Source organism: Prionailurus viverrinus, chromosome E2 (assembly GCF_022837055.1).
Source record: "Prionailurus viverrinus isolate Anna chromosome E2, UM_Priviv_1.0, whole genome shotgun sequence".
In the NCBI taxonomy this organism is placed as follows: Eukaryota; Metazoa; Chordata; class Mammalia; order Carnivora; family Felidae; genus Prionailurus; species Prionailurus viverrinus.
Window position 1 is genome coordinate 47,207,433 of NC_062575.1, and position 10,477 is coordinate 47,217,909.

A 10,477-nucleotide genomic window follows, 5' to 3' on the forward strand; every position below is an offset into this window, starting at 1 on the left:
GCCCGGCGCGAGGAGGGCAGACTGGATTCAGGGGCTGTCCCTTCCCCTGAGCGTTCACCAGGTGAGCCACACTGTCTGGGTGTGAATCCCACTTCTAGCCCATTCGTACTACATTGCCGTTCATCATCTTACTTCTATGTTTGGTCCCTCGGTTTTCTCATCTGTAAAACAGGGATAATAACAATACCCACCTTTTAACTGAACAAACCCAAACATTATTTTACAAGCACTTACTCTGTGCCAGGCACAGTCATAGGAAACTAATCTTTCTGATCCTTACTATAACCCCATATGGTAGCTGCCATTTACAGATGAGGAAACCGAGGCACAGGGAGGCAAAGCAACTTTCCTGAGCTCACACCACTACTAAGTGGTACAGTGGGGCTTCGAATCCAGCAGGTTTATTCCAAGTTCATGCTCTTCACCCCTTTGGACACTGCTGCTCACAGAGCCATCCATCCAGGGGTTGTTGAAAGTGACTTCATGAGTGTGAAACCTTTGGAACAGTGCCTGGCATGTGGTAAGTACACAGGGAGTGTTAGCATTATGACGGGACATAGGGCACGGGGAGGCACCCTCCCTCTCGTTCCTTCAAAAGCAGGCATCTGCTTTTGAAAAAAAGGCTTCCCTTTTGAGGGAAGCAGATGACAGTTCTAGCCCCCTCCCCAGAAGTCTACAGCTAGCTGCTCATACACTGCCCTCCCAAACCAATCCACACGGTCCCCCCTCACTTGCCAAGTCCACCAGGTGGGGTGGAAATTCAACAATTAACTGAGGAAATCCCCATTTCCCACAGAGAAAAAGTTGAGTGGTCCTGGGGAGGGGCTGTGAGTCAAGGCTAAGGACTCTGAACAAGGCTGGGTGGGGCTCCGCAGAAGTCCTTGGGCAGGCAGCTCCCATGCTCCTCCCCACACCCCTCCCTCTGCCCTCCTGGCACTACAAAGGCCCTCCTGGCGCTCCCCACATACCTTCTCTCACCATGGAGTTCGACCTGGCTGCAGGTGCGCTCCTGGGAGGTGGGGAGTTTGAGGGGCAGGGGGCCAGATGGAAACCCAGAAACCTCCTCCAAGGGCGCATCTCCTTCGCCTGGCCCAGCCCACCCGACTTCTCTCTCCACAGCCCTGGACTCCACCTCCAAGAAGCCACAGGGGACAGCCCAGGTGGGAGACCACAAACACAGCACCCCCAAAGTTCAGGGCCCGTCAGAGGCCGGGGCGGCAGACAAACCGAAGGTAAGTCACCTCAGGACCAGGCACGCGCCTCCCGGTGTGAAGGTGGGGTGTTGCCTTTGAACCCAGGGTCCCGCGAGCCTTGGGGCTTCCAACCTGGGGGCGGGGTAAGGGGTCCTGGCCTCACTGTCCTGCCTCCAACTAGCATGGCCACGGTCACCGCAGCTCCTCAGACTCCAGCAGCAGCAGCAGCTCCGGCGACTCGGACGTGGAAGCAAAGGTAAGAGGCTTTCCCCGCTCCCACCGGCATTCCAGGTGAGGGCAGAGTCCCGGCCCACATGCCGGGCGATCGTTCCACCGGTGGAACCGTCTCTCTCCTCTCCCATCCCCACCGCCCTCGGCCCCACAGCCTCACGCTGCCGCGTCCGACAAGCACAAAAGCACAGCCGGCAAGGTCAAGAAGCCCAAGGTGAAAAAGCAGAAGAAAGAAAAGGCGAAGAAAGAGGCTCCTCACTGACCCACCTGGGCGGGGGTCTCATTAAACCTTCTCTCGGCCGCACGGCCGCCTTCCGGTCTCGAGGTGCTGTGGTGTGCCGGCCCCGCCCCGCCCGCCCGTCCCCCTGCCCCGGCCTGGCCTGCCCCCTGCCGGGCAGCCGCGCGCGCCGCCAAGGAGAGGCCGCCCACGCCGTGCCCATCACGGTTTATTGTTTCCTGAACAGCGGCCGCACTGCGGGGCGGCCTGTGCAGCTGGAGATCTCAGCACCTCGGCGAGGGGAGGGGGCGGGGTCTCGGGAGAGGGGCAGCGCCGGTGCCAGGGCGGGGGCGGGGCCCCCGGGGGCGACGGGCAGAGGGGAGGCGGGCGCGGCCGCCCGGAGCAGCAGCTGGAGGCGGGGGCCGGGTCGCCCTCACCGCACCAGGTGGAAGGTGAGCCAGTACATGAGCAGGGGCTGCGCCGCCGCCACGGCCATGGTCAGGTACATGCGCAGCTGGTTCCTGGCGCCGCGCACCGGGACCCCCTCGGCCGCTGCCTCCGCCAGGATCTTCAGCCGCAGCGTCCGGATCTGGGGCGGGAGGGGGTTCACCCTGAGTCGTCGGCCAGGGCGGGGCGCCTGGGTGTACTTCCAAGCCCTGCCTCTCTTCCTCCACGGGGGTGGCTGGGCTCAAGTTTCTGCTCGTGGGGAGCCCGGGTTCCCCCCAAACCTCCAAACAGATGGCGAGGACTTCCTCCTACCCAAACCTTGTGAGAAAACGTGAGGGTTCCAAACTCCAACGGCAGGAGAGTCCCCTGAGTGCGATGGGGACTTCGTGGGGCACACCCTGCCTGAAGAGGTGGCTGGGCTCAGCCACGGCTGCTGCCACCGGCTTATGTTGGCCCGAGGACAATTTTTCAACACAAGCCAGGATGCTTTTTTTTTTTTTTTTTTTTAAACTTTTAAATAATGACATCTAAGTCAAAGTTTATCTGAGGGTCAGACTTGGTCAGTTTTTGCCCTCTGCTCCTCACATATGCTCACACTGCATCCTCCCAGTACCCTGAGATGCAATTATTCCCCTTTTTGCAAAAGGGGAAACAAGGTTAAAGAGGGGAAGTGATTTGCCTGGGACCCAGAGAAGCTACTGCCAGGGGTACTGAAACTTTTTTCATCCAAACAGACATTGTGGCAGGAAAGCCCACCATGTAAGGAGTGTGGAGTGAGGGCAAGAGCCCACTTTAACAGCCCAGCGGGGCTCCTTCTCTTCCTTCAGGCCCAGCTTGGACACCCCCTCTTCCAGGAAGCTCTCCTGACTCCCAGGCTCGGGTAGCCACTCCAAGGCTGCTCAGTGCAGCAATGTGCCTCTTGTATCAATTCCCAACCTGACATCCTCTGCTTGGATGCCTCCAGGGGATCCCAACTCTGAGGGCTTGTGCCCTCAAGCCTCATCCTCCCCTGAACCCCAGCTCACCATGAACACAAAGATAGACACGCAGCACCAGCCCAGCACCAGGTAGTAGCCAATCTTCCCAAAGAGCAGGCCCATAAGGACCCCGCCAATCATCCTGGGAGGAGAGGGGAAGGCTGGTCTGAGGGAGAGGGCTCAGGGCTGGGGCTGGCAAGGGGGAAGGGGGAGGGGTACTTACCCAACATATTTGTAGCCCAAGAAGGCCACCAGATCGATAGTGGTGAGGTCGGTGTTGACAGTGACCAGGTAGAGACTGAGCAGGATGGCTAGCACCTCCAATGTCAGCCAGGCCAGCGCAGAGCTCGCCTGCAGCCCCAGGAGGTCTGGGGAGAACCTGCCGGCACCAAGCTCTGTCACTTGGCTGACCGGCTCCCACCCTCCCAGAGGATCCACCTGCAGACAGCCTGTGTTGGGTGGGTCTAGAGACTCAACAGTGACCAAGATGGATCTGGACCCTGCCCGCATGGAAATGTCATTCCAGGGAAGGCTGACCTGTCCTCAGTGACAGCCCAGAGGAGCGAGGGCTGGGATGAGGGAAGCACAGGGCAGGGGAGTTGCTGGACCCAGGTGGGAGAAAGTATCAGAGAAGGCTTCCCAGAGGAGAGGATACCTGAGCTGAGGCCTGAAGGAATAAGCAGCTGACTGGGGAAGAAGGGCCATGGTCTCTGCCATATCCCCAGTGCCTCAACAATTAATGGATTCTAATGACAATTGTTTTTGATGCCACAAAAGAAATGAACTGGGGCCTATGAGCAAGAGGTGGGGGCTTGGCCCAGGCTGGGGGATGGAAAGTCTTCCCCGAGTAAGTGCCATCAGAGTGGAGACGTAGCAAGTGAGCAGGTGCTGAGCAGGTGACGCAGGGAAGTAACATACTCCTGAGTAAAGGCCCCGGAGAGGCAGCACCAGGCCCTCTGGAGGATGGAAAGAGGCCCAGAGTGGCACAGCAGAACGAGGAGGGGCAGAGCGAGGCTGTGTGGAGGCCGTGGAGTGCCAGACTAAGGGGCCAGGGCTTGATCTGGGGAGGGGAGAGCTTCTGAGCAGGGTGGGACTTGGCCAGGCCCGCATCCCAACAACACCTTTAGCCGTTGCCGAGGGGATGTGGGCAGGGCAAGCTGGTTAGGAGGCAGTGAGGACAAGCGTGATCTGGTGATGGAGGCTAAGGAGGAGGATGGAGTTAGAGTCGCCCACTACAGGTGTGGTGATAGGCTACACATGGGTGGAAAGCGAGGGAGGAGGGCAGGCTGACTCTGAGGGCGACACCAAGGGCCCTGTGCCAGGCTGACGGGGAGCACGGTGGGGCTGCCCTGAGAGAGGAGATCCAAGACACCTTCCTGACTGCCCCTCAGCCCCCCAGCCCTCACCCCGCTCTGCCTACTCCAGGCCTCCCTTACCTATCCTGGGTCCCCAGCGCCAGGCCAGCCACCAAGACATAGGTGATGAAAGCCATAGCTGTGGGAGGCAGACACACAGACACGGGTCAGAGGAAGACGGACCATCCTGGGCCACTAGGCACCTAAACCTCTGCCCTAGACGTGCCCACCCAGAGGGAGGAGGGTGCCGGGCGGTGACGGGGAGGGTGAAACCTGGAATGTAGAGGTCAGGAGCATTGACGTCAAAGCGGGGGGCGACTGGTGTGTCCTGCTGGTACTGTACTTCCCAGTCCTGTGGGGAGAGTGGGGGGAGCAGCAGGACCCCCAGAGCTGGGCTCCTGCCGCACGGCCTCCAGACCCTCCCTTGAGGCAAACCCACTCAGCCTGCCCCTCCCTCACACCGGCCGGCCTCTGACTCACCCTCTACCCTCCACCCCCACCTGGAGGCCCTCCCTCCTCAGGCCGTGTTCCCCTCGGTGGAGGCAGTGCTGACCTGGTGCAGGTAGGGGAAGAAGAGCAGGCCTAGCTTCTTGCCCACGTACATGGTGTCCACGGCAAAGTAATACTTGAGCTTGGTGACGGGGATGAAGCGGTCAATCTGGGGGGAGGGAGAGCCCAAGCCTGAAGCCCCGGCCTCATGGCCCCCGCCTTCCCCCGACGCCCACCAGCCCAGAACTCACGTTCTTATCCACCAGCTCCTTGCCCTGTGCGGCCAGGCTGCTCCCGTAGGCCATGGCCATGTTGGACACAGGATCGGCCAGGAAGGCCTCCTGGGGCGATGCAGAGGCTGGCACGTAGCCCAGGCCTCCAGGTGCCCGCTGGGCCCCATAGCCCCGGCTCTGGGCTGAACTTGTGTCATCGAAAAGCTGGTGGGGGTCAGCCATGCCCGGCTGGGACACCGGGATCCTCCGCTTTGACGCTGCAGGGGAAGAGTGGGGAGCCTCACTCATTCTGCAGGTGTTCTCCTCTCGCGGCAGTGAGGCGCTGGTTTTGGTGTCAGATGGGCCACCCAGTCAAGTGCAGGCAGGCTCTGTCTGCCCGTCATGTGTCCATCCAAATAACAGTGACGATACGTTGATGGCTACTATGTACTTGGCCTACTGTGTACAGAATCCTGTACCAAGCCTCTTACCAACAAGGTCTCTGTGTCTCCCTTCATGCCCTCCTTCACTTGTTCGCTCCAGCCACACGGGCTTCAATGTTCACCGGAAACGCCAGGCCCGCTCCCACCTCACGGCCTCTGCTCCGGCCATTCCTCTGCCTGGATGCTTCCCCCCTCCCCTCCGCCAGGTCTTGGCTCTGTGGTGCCTTCCCACCCGACCATCCTGTCTACAACCGCATGTCCCTTGGCAGCAGGGACATCCCCTGCCGCCCACCCCCTTCCCTGCTTCACTTACATCGAGAACTCAGCGCCGGCTGACATATTAGCTGTTTTATTTTGTTCACTGTCTCCCCACTAAAATGTGTGCCTCCAAGGGGCGGAGCTTCGTCTTGTTCATGCATGAACCCCTCGCCCCTAACACGGGGCTAGGGAGGTGCCTGACAAAACCCCGCGAAGTAAGAGGCTATCTCCACATCACAGATGTGGTAACCGAGGCTCAGCCAGGGGAAGTGACTTGTGCAAAGGGCCACACTGAGTGAGTGACAGAGCAAGAGTCTAGCCCAGGCGGGCCTGATAGCTAGGAAAGTAACTGAACCACGCACCAGCACTCAGCACATACCAGGCTGTGTGCTCAGCACTGCGGATGAATTCATTCAGTCCTCACGGCAGCCCCACTTTGTGCCAGTACTATCACTGTCCCCATTTGACAGACAGGAAAAGCGAGCCCCAGAGAAGTTCAGGCCCTTGCCCAAAGTCACTCAGACGGTATGAAGCAGAGCCGGGTGTCAGGTCTGGAAAAAGTCCCTCTGGCTTCCTGTGGGGAACAGACTGGGGTGGGAGGCAGGAAGAGGGGAGGAGGGAGAGGTATGGGAGCAGGATGGGAATCGGGATGGAGGGGTGGGACAGTGATGGGGAGGGGGATGGGCTGCTTCTGGCCAGATTCTGGAGGGGGTAGGGATGGGGCCTGCTGGAGGTGGGCTTAGTTAGGGTAGGGTAAAGAAGAGGGAAGAGAAGGGGAATATGGAGAGGGCGGATTTGAACCCAGCACTCTGGCTCTGGGGCCCCAGTTCCTCAACCGCAAGCAATGCCACCAACAGCAGATACTTACGGAGCTCCCCCTATGTGCCGGGTGCCCTTGTGGGCACAGGGAAAGGGTAAGAGGGTTACTGGGGGAGAGAAATCCAATAATCTGTGTCCTGGCTTTGCACCTCAGTTCTCTCTTCTGTAGAACAGAGTCAATGGCCCAAGGCCAAGGGACACTTATAGACTCCTCAGCTCCTGGCCTGGCACATAAAAAGTGTCAGTTCCTGTCACCTGTTATGGATTACTAGTCCCTCAACTCTTCCTCTCAGTTATCTGCAGCCTGAAAACAGACCCAGGTGTGCTCAATCCCACAGCAAGCAGCACTGGCCTGGCCCCTCATCCCCAAGGCCCACTCTCCTTTCCCCTCTCCCACTTCTGAAAGTTTTGGTGCAAGCCCTTCTTCCCTCCCCATCACTCCCCAAGCCCTTGATGTTTGGGGTTCTGGCCCCACTAGCCTCCTAAACACCCCTCTGCACTGCCGGGCCAAGACTGTTAGCCACTGTCATCCGACCCAGGCCCTCGGAAGCATTCGATGCCACTATCCCAAATGCCAATCTCCAACTCTCTGCTCCCTTGGTTTCTGAGACACTGTACCTAACTCCTTCTCTTTCCTGAGCCCCACAAACACCTCCTGAGCACCCCTATGTCTTAGGCTCTGCTGCAGGCATGGTGGATATAGCAATGATCAAAAAGACAAAAACTCCTGGGGCACCTGGGTAGCGCAGCCGGATAAGCGTCTGACTCTTGGTTTTGGCTCAGGTCATGATCTCACAGTTCACGGGTTTGGGCCCCACTCTGGACTCTGTGCTGACAGCGCAGAGCCTGCTAGGGATTCTTTCTCTCTCTGCCCCTCCCGCACTCTGTCTCTCAAAATAAATAAACTTAAAAAATTAATCAAAACGACAAAAACTCCTGCATTTGCGGAGCTGACGGTCTCGGGATGGGTCCCTCTCCAGCCTCGGCTTATTTTCAGCTCTCTGAAACATGCGGCCACGTTTTCCACCCTTCTGGCTTTGCCTCTCACCTAGAGGAACCCCACCCACCCACGTGTGCCTTGGGCCCTGGGCTCTGTCTCCAGTTGCCACTTCTCTCCTGGCTCCACTTCCATGTGTGGCCAGTTCCTGACCATGCCCTCTGGCTGCCCCTGGGGGCTCATGTCAGTGTCCAAGCCCCTGACTCCCCTTCTTTCTGACATGCAACCGACGAGTTGCTGGTTCTCGCCCACTGTGGCTCGGTGCTTATCCTCCCTTTTCAGACCTTGTCATCTTGAGCCTGACTTAGATGTCCTCCTACCAGGTCCCCCTGCCTATTCTTGCCCCACCAACCTTCTCTCCGTCAGCAGCCAGATTTTAAACGCGAAAGAGTATTTCATGTCCGCTGCCGAAGATCAGTCCCCACTGTGCTGAGAATAAAAGCCACACGCATGACCCAGCTACGCCAACCACCCTGGTTTGCTACCTCTCCTGGGGCTCACAGTGCCCGGTCGCTCTGGCCTCTCGGGCCCTGACTCTGCCAAGCTCCTGGCCCACACAGACTTTTGAACATGCACGGCTATCCCTTTGGAACATCTGCCCACGATTAACACCTGTCAAAAGAGCACTCAGGCCTCAGCTCAAGTGTTTCCTTTGCAGAGACCTTCCTCACTCCTCAGTAGAAAGCACCAGCCTCACCTTGTTCTCATAATATCCAGCGTTCTTTTTTCCCTTCTGAGCATTTACCACATCTGCTAACTATATATACATTTGTCCACTTGTTTACTGGGTGCAAGCTTCCAACGCTTTTCCTTCCCACCACAAACCCCCTTCTCCGGTCGAATTCCTCACAAGACATACCTCTTTCAGGAGGCATCACTGACACGCCCAGCCTGGGTCACACACCTTACGCGGACTACCACAATCCCTCCATCCCGGCCCTGACCCCTCTGCCTGTGCTTCCCCCATCAGGTTACCATCACTCTAAACTGCCGCTGTCTTCTGCTTTCTACTGGTAGTGCATGAGGACAGGAACCAAGGCTGTCTGGGCACTGCCGTGGCCCCGGCAACACCCACCACAGAGCCAGCCAGGCACCTTATCATTATGGTTGAAGACAGGAATGAGCACATGGTGCCTCTGAACCCCCATCACATCCTGGATTATTCCCTTCACAGCCCTAAGTACTCCCCAGATTTTCTTGCTGACTTGCTTGTTCCGAGTTTAGTGTCTGCCTCACCACTAAACTCTGAGTTGTAAGTTAACAAGGACTAGTGCTATGCTAGTTACTACCAGGTACCCAAATTCCAGCAAAGGGCCTGGCACAAGGGGAGCTGAGGCAGGACATGCTGAAAGAATAAATGAGATGTACGCACAGTCACGGAGATGAAGAAGAACTTAAAGAGAGATACAAATTGAGAAAAACGGGAAGAGGGGGTGAACAGTCTGAGATATATAGGTTCAAATCTTATGTGAGAAGTAAACATGGCCCTCTGAGCTCACGAAGGGCTTGAACGCTGTCCTACGGAGCGTGGGCGACAGCCGGAGGCCACGGAAGGGTGGGGAGAAGGCAGCTCGCTAACTGCAAATGAATGAAAGTCGTCTTTTCCTGCACACCACACATTATCCCGCCCAAAGTTTTCTTCCAAAGGAATTTCCTAAAGAAAAGAAGAATCGACCCCAACGCGCCCCCTACCCGGACCTGGCATCTTAGCGCTGTGCACACCCTGAAGCTCTAGATCCCTGACCCCGTGACCTCCGACCTGCAGCGACCTCGCCAACTGCCGCGGCAGCCCCGCCACGCCCCCCGCCAGCCCGCCCGATCTCCTCAACCGGCCACGTACGCCACTTACGCTGCCGGGGCGTCCCCGCCGCCGCCAAGCCCGCCGGGTGCATCCTTCACCGCCGCAGCCGCTGCCGCCGCCGCCACCGCCCCAGCCGCTGTTCGAAATGTGCCCGCCCGGCTCCCGTAGCCACGCCCCAGCGACGGCGCGACAGCCAATAGGCATAACGATCGCATAGAGGCCACGCCCCTCGCGGAGGCCTGGACCAGTTGGCAGCGGGCAAGAGGCGGGGAGCGGAGACCCGTGGTGTAAGGCGAGAGTCAGCACTAAGACGGGTAGGTGGGCGGAGCCGAGGACAATCCAGGAGTAGGCGGTCTCGCGCATGACGAGAAATGTAGGTATCGGGAGAGGAGACTTCTGGGAAATGGAGTTCTCTATATAGACGGACGCTCAATTTGGATCACAGAGAGCACTGGAGAGCCAGAAAAGGGTGTGGAGTAGGAGAGGAGAGATCCATTTGTGTTCTCGAGGGCCTAAGAGGAGTTATGCAGACTCTTACGCTTGTACAATTAAAATTACAATTTTAATTTTGTATTAAAGTGAATACATAGAGTGAGAAGAGGACACCCAATAAGTCAGGTAGGAAGAACCAGGGGTCTTTCTTTGGAGGCATCTTTAGACATTTACCCAGAGATTCATAAAAATGCTCTTGAGTTGTGACCTGGCTTCCCCTGTCTGCCAAAACCACTCTGCAACCTCCAGCAACACATCACACACACCCGCCAGTGAGGAGCCTTAAAAGTTAGGTTTCCTCAGTCTTCTCTCTGTCCCTCAGTCTCCCCCTTTTCTGTCCCTCGGTCTCCTCCACTTATCTCAGGCAAAAATAATGGTAGAAGTGACTTCTGGGCAGTGGTAGCACTCCAGAAGGATGTCAGCAAGCGTCCCTGTTACTGTGGCTTTCCCTTTCCTCCTCTGAGATCTTGTCTTTTCTAGGAAACTTGAGGACTGTTTCTGGTTTCTCAGTTATGAGTCCTGGCTCATTCGCGGTCCTTTTACATG

The 10,477-nt window shown here is 57.8% G+C and overlaps 2 protein-coding genes across 9 annotated transcripts; one reads left to right on the forward strand and one right to left on the reverse strand.

The window, feature by feature from the left end:
- The first annotated feature begins 847 nt into the window (after positions 1 to 847).
- Positions 848 to 1,742, forward strand: CE2H19orf33 (chromosome E2 C19orf33 homolog). Its single transcript, XM_047837118.1, has 4 exons — positions 848 to 1,001; positions 1,120 to 1,232; positions 1,375 to 1,449; positions 1,579 to 1,742. The coding sequence occupies exons 1-4, from the start codon at positions 899 to 901 to the stop codon at positions 1,684 to 1,686; spliced, it is 399 nt and encodes a 132-aa protein (XP_047693074.1). The 5' UTR covers positions 848 to 898; the 3' UTR covers positions 1,687 to 1,742.
- A 110-nt stretch (positions 1,743 to 1,852) lies between these two features.
- YIF1B (Yip1 interacting factor homolog B, membrane trafficking protein) lies at positions 1,853 to 9,618 on the reverse strand. 8 transcript variants are annotated; one of them, XM_047837111.1, is made up of 9 exons: positions 9,337 to 9,374; positions 6,202 to 6,396; positions 5,161 to 5,399; positions 4,974 to 5,078; positions 4,694 to 4,772; positions 4,502 to 4,559; positions 3,289 to 3,444; positions 3,114 to 3,207; positions 1,853 to 2,230 (listed from the first exon to the last, which is right to left on the reverse strand). In XM_047837111.1, the coding sequence occupies exons 2-9, from the start codon at positions 6,233 to 6,235 to the stop codon at positions 2,075 to 2,077; spliced, it is 921 nt and encodes a 306-aa protein (XP_047693067.1). In that variant the 5' UTR covers positions 6,236 to 6,396; positions 9,337 to 9,374; the 3' UTR covers positions 1,853 to 2,074. The 8 variants fall into 8 exon arrangements, 7 of the variants coding, with proteins under 7 accessions (XP_047693067.1, XP_047693065.1, XP_047693066.1 ...); XM_047837109.1 differs by lacking the exons at positions 6,202 to 6,396; positions 9,337 to 9,374 and adding an exon at positions 9,479 to 9,618; XM_047837110.1 differs by lacking the exons at positions 6,202 to 6,396; positions 9,337 to 9,374 and adding an exon at positions 9,488 to 9,594.
- Between the last annotated feature and the right edge of the window lie 859 nt (positions 9,619 to 10,477).

Bases quoted from the DNA above. Each gene is read 5' to 3' on its own strand.
- CE2H19orf33 (XM_047837118.1), top strand. From the start codon at position 899: ATGCTCCTCCCCACACCCCTCCCTCTGCCCTCCTGGCACTACAAAGGC. The intron at 1,002-1,119 runs GTGCGCTCCTGG...CTCTCTCCACAG, and splicing joins GGAGTTCGACCTGGCTGCAG to CCCTGGACTCCACCTCCAAG. The intron at 1,233-1,374 runs GTAAGTCACCTC...GCCTCCAACTAG, and splicing joins GGGCGGCAGACAAACCGAAG to CATGGCCACGGTCACCGCAG.
- YIF1B (XM_047837108.1), bottom strand. From the start codon at position 5,983: ATGCATGAACAAGACGAAGCTCCGCCCCTTGGAGGCACACATTTTAGT. The intron at 5,400-5,877 runs GTAAGTGAAGCA...CTTCCCCTGCAG, and splicing joins GCCGGCGCTGAGTTCTCGAT to CGTCAAAGCGGAGGATCCCG. The intron at 3,445-4,501 runs GTAAGGGAGGCC...TGGTGCCGGCAG, and splicing joins GCGCTGGGGACCCAGGATAG to GTTCTCCCCAGACCTCCTGG.